General features: G+C 36.5%; 1 protein-coding gene across 1 annotated transcript; it reads right to left on the bottom strand.

Annotated features, from left to right (window-relative positions):
* Positions 1-3,196: 3,196 nt before the first annotated feature.
* Positions 3,197-6,361, bottom strand: LOC144641150 (zinc metalloproteinase nas-6-like). The gene is made up of 6 exons (XM_078500197.1): positions 6,286-6,361; positions 5,864-6,017; positions 4,388-4,543; positions 3,948-4,054; positions 3,701-3,772; positions 3,197-3,420 (listed from the first exon to the last, which is right to left on the bottom strand). Exons 1-6 carry the CDS (start codon positions 6,359-6,361, stop codon positions 3,197-3,199), a joined length of 789 nt encoding a protein of 262 aa, XP_078356323.1.
* Positions 6,362-9,064: the final 2,703 nt, after the last annotated feature.

Below are 9,064 nucleotides of genomic sequence, written 5' to 3'. Positions count from 1 at the left end.
TAGGTCACCAAGGGTGACATGAGTCTAATGCCGTATGGCATAGTGATACAGATTGCGCGGTTTTCGTAAGCCGGTTAAAATTGGTTAGAGGTTTGTGTTCGGGAGTTTAATTTAAAATGCTTATAGCAAGCTAGGGGCATCGTGGATGATTATGGATGAAAACGAAACAGTCATAAATGTTATATGCTTCACAAAATTTAAAGTATGAACAGGAGTTGATGTTACTTCTTCCGTATTGTCCGTAAAAGCAGAAACGATTAAACATTTGGACAAGATTGCGTGACGATTTACAAAAAGCATGTTCATTACAACAAGGGTTGAAGAACTTCACATCGTTTTCTTTCAGATTTTTCACCATTTTGATGATGACTCTTGAAACAGATTTTGCAATAAAAGCACTTGAAATAGTGACTGTTACTCCATTGTACTGTAAGCACTTAGTGACAGATTTTCCTAAAAACGGGTGTAAATGCTCACGTCAATATAATGATGACCTTTTGAACGCTGGAAACTAGGCAATTATTATCGAGCTACCATACACAGGAGCGAAGACTGTTTATCATGATGTACAAATTTCGCGAATCATCACTTTCATATCAATGTAACCATTTTATGATTTTTCTAGCTGTAAGAAGAACTTAAGATCTCTGAGAGTCGTAAAAGCATGAAATTCGATTTCAGTGTATGGCAAAGGCCGGGACAGTGTAATACTGCAAAGCGGCCAAACAAACGCATTTTGATTTAGTCGCGTAACTTGATTTACATTTATCCATGTACATCTTTTATTTTTGAAGGTTTTTGTTTGCACTGTAAAGAAAAAATTGGTCAAAATTCGAATGACTTAAATACAAAATACGAGGTAAAGTTTTCTATTTTTTAAAACAAAATAAATATTTGGTCGCATTGTGTAAATAAACGCGAGTCGCCGTCGAAATATTTTTTCTCAAAGACGTCTTGCTTTTTAAGCAAGACGAAAACACAAGTGCTTAACTGAACTGAAAACGAAGATTTATTTTCACAAAAAGCTTACAAATGTCTTAACTGGAAAATTATTTCGTCCTGTTCAAGTGTTGAATAATCGTGACTTGAGAAAGAACTTTTAATTATGCGTGGGAACACGTGTCGCTGATTGGCTGTTTTTAATTGAAACTAATCGTGCGTGTCTGTACGGAGTCCGTTCTTGCAGCTGATCATTGTTTTCTACATTACAGCGAACGATTATCGATCCCGAACCATTCCCTTGGGATTGCTAACAGCTTTTTTCATATAACAAAGAGCCCACTGCGCATGCGCAAAGCGCACGCAAGCATTAGACTCAAAAACGGATCTTGATGATGATTCCATGAGAATATTTCAAAATCGAGAAATCAAAAATTCTTAAATTTAGATATATCATAGAGTCGTTTCTCATTTAACTTATGCAATGAAAAGGGGGTCACCATGCTCGTTTAAAAGAAAAAGGCCATTTATTTCCCTGTCAAGCTTTTCCTGAAGGAAACTCCGTAATGTTCTGTGTGCACACACGCGCGCGTGCGCGCGCCAAATGATGCTAAAAAATTATGCACAGCAAGGATGCGTAATGCAATTCACTGGAATCACCTTAGCTCTGAAATTATCTTCCAGTGAAAGAAATTATTTTCCTGTTGACAGGAAGTGTCCAAACTTCTCCGTTGGCTTTCTTTGCGAACACAAGAAGTGTTTATGATAGAGAATTTCTAATAGCGAATTTCGATTAACTATAGCGCTATTTGGAGACTCCTACCACGAGAACCGATTTCCCTCTTTTTTTCTCAAAAATAAATGGTTTTTGGCGCCGGAGAAAAACTTCATCAGGTTTTAAACACTATCAATGAACAAAACTGAAAGACGATGGATGGAATTAATGAAAAGAATAGACTTTTTTAACTTCTGCCACTCAATACTCGATTTTTCCTGATCGTCGAATTAAACACGCGAGAAATGAGTAAATGTCCGCTAGAATTAGGAAATAATCAGTCTCGTCTGCAGAACACGCATAACGGGTATAAAATTATTTTCTAATTTCACTCGTGACCATGTGATAACCCATGCTTTAAAAAGTAATAATTTCACCATGAGGTCGGCATGATTCTATTCACTGTAAGAACAATCCTTATGGTATCTTTAAGTCGCTTTTATGGCTTGTCAGTAATTTATCCCGCTCTAAAAAAGAATGGTTATAGTGATCAAGTTAAGACGAACACATATAAACAGACAAAAATTCGAATCGCTTAAATCATATTTTATTGATTGTTATCCTTTTGATAATTCTGTATTGTTGTAAGCCTCTTGAATGCAGTGCCCTAGAGAGAAAACAGGGAAAAAATGCTGCCTTTTAGTACAGTTGTCTATGGTACTAACAGCAAGAATATAAGTTTTTAAAAGAATCTTTCCATCAATTCGATGAAGCGGGTTCCTTGCAAAGGACTTGCAAAGAAACTAGATAAACATAAGGTTTAATGAAACGACAGATGGTATATATTGATTACGTCATGAAGTCTAAGCTAACTATGGTCTAAGAAAGGTGCATTCCGGCTCCAGATCCCCAGTTAGGGGATTGAGGGGGTACTTTTTTATTTTATTTTTTATTTTTTTATTTATTAATAACACACAACAATACAATTACTTACAATACTACGCAGACTTAAACACAAACTACAAATTACCCTACTTTTCTTAACTACTCTATGTACAGTTACTTAGTTACTTAGTTACTTAGTCAGCTACGGTGACAATCTTCTTCCTCTTTTTTGTTACTTACAATATAACTCCTTACACGTTAAGGAGAGATGAGATATTTTACCCTCTATTGGTTTCTGAGTTATCAACGGTGTTTTCAATTAGTTCTCTTTGTTGTGCAGCATTCACAAAGTCATGGAAGACAATAGGCTTATTATTTAATTTATAATTATAGATATAATAGAGCATAAGTAGTGTAAAGTAATTGAATTTGTTGGTCATACTTTTCTCATATAAGTTAGAGGTAATTCCAAATAAAAGTTGCTCTATTGTTGGAGAGATATTTAAATTGTACGTTGTATTAAACCACAGAATGACTTTTTGTATGAATGATTTCGTAAAAGAGTATGCATCCACTTCATGTCCAAGGGGTTGGGGGGGGGGGTACTTTAATACACTATGCTTTCATCCTAATGTGGTACAAATTTCACTCACCATCTCATTTCTTGTTACAATTGTAATACTTGTTCATCTGTTCGATATCCAGAGGACTGAGATGCATAAATCTTCCGAGAGAATTGCCGTTCTTGGCTCTGATGGTAGTCATCCATGGCCACTTAGCAAAGTCACGCTTCCTGTAGTGCATTATGGAGTTGTAGTCATACGGACTGCCAAGACTGTCGATCATTCCGTGACTGTATTTGTTAAAGTTGTGTTTCGAGTCTAGATAGGTAGAAAAAAAAATGTAAAATACACCTTACTCGATGGTTTAAGTAATAAGAGCAATGAGCAAAATGTCCGTTCGTATTATATGTTAATCCTTCGGATAAATGATTTATTTAATATTCCACTCTAAGTACTATAATCACGAGCCTTAAGGACGTGAACAAGTCAAAGTTTGGATCGTTTAGCCCATTCATTTTGTTACTTTGATTTTAGACGGTATTTTTGCATGTTTTCTGTTTAAACCTGTGTATAATTTTTTTATCATTTCAGTTCTCACCTTCTTTGATGTTGTCCCATAAAATCTCCACGTATTGATCGCGATCGGGCCGACTTTGTTCATGCCAGAATCCTAAAATGCACGCAAACATTTTACTTAAAGTTGTTATTTGTTTGCTGTTGTTCTGACAGCGATAATGGAAAAAATAAGTAGATTACGCCAGCTCTTTTGGCAGAGGAGACACTACTACTAAATCGATCGAATCATTGTTTATGGCAACAGTCTCCTCTGTATAAGATGTGCTTACCAAGAGCATGTCCAATTTCATGAACTGCTACGCCATGTGTTGCGCAGCCAAATCCGAGTGAAATCTGTTGTTTGTATCCCGAACGACCAACTGAAGTTGAATAACAACTGCAATGAGAAACCGGAAAATATTACGCAAGAATAGAAAGCTGAGTAAGACAAATACGAGATGAAAATGAGCAGATAACGTGTTGCAAAGCTTTGAAAGATACGTCAAATTGACAAAAATGAAACATGATGTGGTCACCAAACATTCTTCGTTACAACTGATATTCATTTGCATCCATGTGTGCATTTTCAAATTTCCATATTGTAGAAATTTGATAAAGTATGAAAATAAATGTACGTCACGTCTAACCTTTTATTGTAACAAATATTTATAAAGAAAAAAGATTTGAACTTGTTCCCGTGATTCCTTAAAGAAATGTATATAGTACCTACCCTTTTCCAACCATAAACTCTATGTAGGCCCTTTCGCCTGATTTTCTTTCCTTAAATCTGATACAAGTGAACTCTTCCCATTCTCTTATCGCGCTGTGGATAACCGCCTTTCTTAATGGTCGGCCTAAAAGAATGACCATAAACCAATTACGTATACTAGCACAATCACAATCACAAAAACGCATTAAGCCATTTAACTTTTGTCGTACACTGATGACAGCTGGTTGACTATAGACCAAACCAGATATATTAATTCAACATTATGCCGAGGTTTTATTTAATCATCCATGTGATTTCTTAAGTTTCAATCCTACGATTTAACATGTCGAAAGTTGTCTATTGACTTGAATACTATTACATTGTAATACTTATTTTTTAGTGACTTATTCATTGCAGTTTCCATTCTCTTGCGCTTTTCCCTGCGCTTATGTAATAAGTGTGAACAGGAATTAGGGATCCGAAAGGCCTTTTGGGTAGCCTCCGTGCCACTTTCAAATGATAAAATGAAATGTTATTGTTTCTGAATTAACTGAAATGTTTTCTTGAAGGTGCACTAATAATATTTACTTCAGTCAAACAAGAAACACAATTGCTGCATGGGAATGTGGGTTGTAATTTTCTGTTCGTTCTTTTTCTATTGATTTCGTTGCTTATGTTTGCGATCCATAATATTCCGTTTTGCGCGTAAGTAATCGAGGACTTCCTACGAGGGCGAGAAATTTATTATTTTCTTCTCTCTATTCTCCATCTAGTCCAGTCCCTGAAATCTCTCTTCCACGCGCCCTTTTTAGGGGTTGAACCCAGGCGCGCGAAGAGAGAGTCCAGGATCACTTGCATGCGCATGCTCAGAACGAACCAATCAGAAGCGAGGAGTGTGGCGTCAAATGCAAGAAAAAAACTGCGCTCAATTGCATCCAAAACCAATTCAATAAAAAGGTACAAAATACTAGGAATAGTTGACGGATAGCGATTTTTGTCTTGGCCGTTAGCATTTAGCAGACACTGACTGCAAAGATAGGCTTTTTCCAAGTTATTCCGGTGATCCTGCTTTAGTACACGGTCGCGTAGTTGAACTCGTCATCTGTGCGAGCGCGTTTTCAGAAGCGCTGCCAAATATGGTTTTTCCCCCAATTTTGGGGGAAAAAATGGCGCATGCGCATGCAAGTTATCCTGGACTCTCTCTTCGCGCGCCTGGGTTCAGCCCCTATAAAAGGCGCGCGGAAGGAGAGTTCAGGGACTGGACTATTCTCCATCCCGTTATTATCGGAAAATACAAACTTGACTTTTGCCTTTTTCTTCATTTACTAGCTCATTGTGATCTTTGGATTTTCGATTGTTGCGGGTATGTTTTTTTTTTAAGGTCATAGTTATTCAATAACTGCTAGAGTGGAACACTTGATCCTCTGAATTGAAGGAAAACAGTCGGCCTGAAAAAGAAGAAGAGTGGGGATGCTACTTGTATATTTCAAGTTCTACTTACGAGTGTCAATCGTGTAATAAACAATTCCTCCAGGCCACTGACGATTTTTCCGCAATCCTCGAGCTCCACCGACGATACCAGATTTCAGTTCTTGCATCTGTTCTCTTGATAGCTTCAAGTCCCCTTCAAAATACTCCCCGTCTAAGGAATCTTAAAGACGAAGAACAATACAATATTAAGGCGAAGAATGAAAACCTGCGCATATATCTTAAAACCTAAAACGCAACGGCTATAATCCAATCGTTACCTGTGTTCAATTTCCACGATGAACTTAGTCAAATGATAAACTTTATACTTAGTTAGGCATTATTCATTGCTGTGAAACAAAGGAGTCTTAGCAGTCATGATTTCTCCTGCACAACCTAACAAAAATCAAGTTAATTGAATTGAATATAATTATTGAGAACATGCCACTTGCCTTTTTGATCTGAATCATCCTCCAAGATTTCCGCCAGAGATGAAGTCGCAAGGAGAAGAATGCACAAAAGCATCATCTTGAATTGTACCCACTACAAAGCGATTTAATTGTGCTGTTTTTCCCTTTTTATAGTGGTTAACCTTTGAAGTTTTTCATTTCTTCTCAGTTGTGTTTATTCAGCTAGTAAAACTTTTGAACAGGTGAAAAATCGATAGATAGGTACTCATAATTTAGGTAAACACCACGATTTAATATGTAGCTCAAGCAATATTGCGCTCTTTTGGATTTTTTATTCCGCCGGCATTTGACCCAATCATGCAAACAGCTGTAGCCAAACAAGGTCAGCAAAAAACAAAGTGTTATCCTGTTTTAAGAAATGCTGTTAACTCAAGGCAATAAAAGTTGGAGAATTTGGCTAAATTACTTCTTTGTACAACAGCTTATGCCGTAATTGTTAATTGAGGGGTGGCATTCTTTTCAACTCCAGCGTCTTAAAAGATTAAAACTCAAAAACTAATTTACAAGATGAGAAAATGTAGTTTGTCCTCATTTTTAGAATTACTAACTGGTACTTAACCGGTTCTTTGCGAGGAAAAAAGAAAGCCTAAAATTTATTTAATTTGCTATCATCGGTGGTTTTCACTATTTTAAATCTCGTTTTCTCTTTAAGAAAACATTGTCCACATAGCGTATCTAATTTATTATTTTATTTTCGCTTCGGAATTTAAAAACAAAAAGGCCTTTTTTGACAGCTGATTTCATCTCCAGCACCTAAGAAAAATTGTAAAACCCCCGGGGGGTACTCAAAAAAAGTTTTATACAGAGAGGCTCCGCCTTTGAGCTTTAACCCATTACCCTTCTATATACCATTTTGACAGACATTATACCCCTTTTGTATACCTTTTACTGAAAAAGGTACCCCTTTCATATACCTAAAAGACATGGCTTAGAACAGGACGTTTTCTTGTCATTTTCACGTAGCGCTTCATGAATTAAAATAATACAGCCATAAATTGCGTCTGTTCGAAATATTTTAATTAAAGGCCCTTCTAAATAACTCAATGACAGTTTTTCATGTCCTTTAATATACCTAAACTTGTAAAATCCCTATTCTTTTAAATACCTGAAGCCTGAAAAAGGTACCCCTTTCGGGCGGAGCCTTCCCGTATAGGCCATTATAGGAGTACCCCCACGGGTTACAAACTCTGAAGTTAAATTATATGGCGAGCAGCTGTTTGCTCACAATATATTAAAATCATTTTTCAGTAGTTAACACTTTCTTTTTTTTTAATTTTTTGGTTATCGGTAATTTGTATCACGTATGAAAAATCCTTTTCTGTTTTACTATTCTTTATTCCTTACAAAGATTCATTAAAAAAATAAGAAAAGTTTTGAATACTTTTGGAAACACTTCTTAGACAGGTTCAATAAAATAATAAAGCACAAAACGTTCCTTGCATTAAGACTCTTGGTAATAAAATGAAGAAATATTTATAAAAAGTCTTTACTGTAAAAGGGGAACCAAAAGATATAAGAGAGGTTAAGAGGGAAGTACTCTCTAAGGGCGCGCGAGTCCGTTTGGGATCAATCCGGAATAAGAATAATTAAAATAATGCGAGTTAGCGTTCGTTTGGCTGCTCTTCTTATTCCAGCGGAATACTTGGATTCCCATTTAGGCTATTCTGCTTCCAGGAGCAGAATAGCCTAGGAGCAGAGTAGGAGCAGAGTAGCCTCCGTATAGAATATTGTTTATTGTTATTTGTTGATGCAATATCAACTTTACGATTGACTCGATTTTGGGTATTTATCCTTCTTATTATGCCCGAGACGAAATATTGCGAGATATTATGTTTTTGAGACGATCTATTGATTACGCCGGTAGTTTCTACTTCAAAAATGAATGGTTTGAATCAAAATAATTTTATGTCAGAAGAAAACAGAAATGAGAAATGATTGTTTCAGTATGAGATTGCATAAAATTGGGTGAGTGAGAACTGCCTGTTGGCGCAACACTGTATGCAAAACAAACAGGAATTCGATTTCGACAACGTAAAGATTATAGACCGCTGTTCTCAGTAAAAAACGTAGATGTTTTTGAACTTTTCGCGAAAAAAATTCCATTAACAAACACATCCAAGTTCCAGACTTGTCTATTTCTGGATGGTTCTTGTCTTCTTAAAAAAAAAACACCTCATTTACATCTGGACGCCTCCTTTAATAGCGAATCGTGCGAGGTCTAAAAATAGAATGCAGATGATTATATTATACCACCACAAGGCTCAGAAAAAAATCAGCTGGCTGTTCTGAGCGAAATAGTGGGAATCTATGCGATGTTTTAGGCACACCGGCTGTTTTAGGAAAATCGTCCGCAATTTCGGTTTGTTTGTCTGAGTATTGTCTGAGTCATGACGTCACTCGCGCGTTTCGCTTTTTTTTGCTGAAGGTTAACCGAAAGTCCCATTTTTACAATTTTAGTCAGTGGCAACAATATTTTTTTTCAATACAATCATGCCTGACTAAACGAGGGTATTATTAAAGTGAAGGATATCAGTGTATAAATGCTGAATGTGAGGTAATGGGACAGTGAGTGTGAACTGTAAGATAAGTCCCTTGACCTCTGCCAAAGTACAAAAACGCTAAATCGCCAGAAAAGGAGGAAAAAGGGCAACAACATATTTTAGATGGTCCTATTTGAGCTTTTTCTTATAGCTTGGAATTGTTTTCATGCTCCCCCACCTCTAAAAGGCATCATGCTTCCCCCCCCCCTCCACCCCACTAT

The sequence above is a fragment of the Oculina patagonica genome, unplaced genomic scaffold (genome assembly GCF_052425735.1).
Source record: "Oculina patagonica isolate OP01 unplaced genomic scaffold, crgOcupat unplaced706, whole genome shotgun sequence".
Classification (NCBI taxonomy): domain Eukaryota; kingdom Metazoa; phylum Cnidaria; class Anthozoa; order Scleractinia; family Oculinidae; genus Oculina; species Oculina patagonica.
This window is presented reverse-complemented; position numbering and strand designations above follow the sequence as displayed.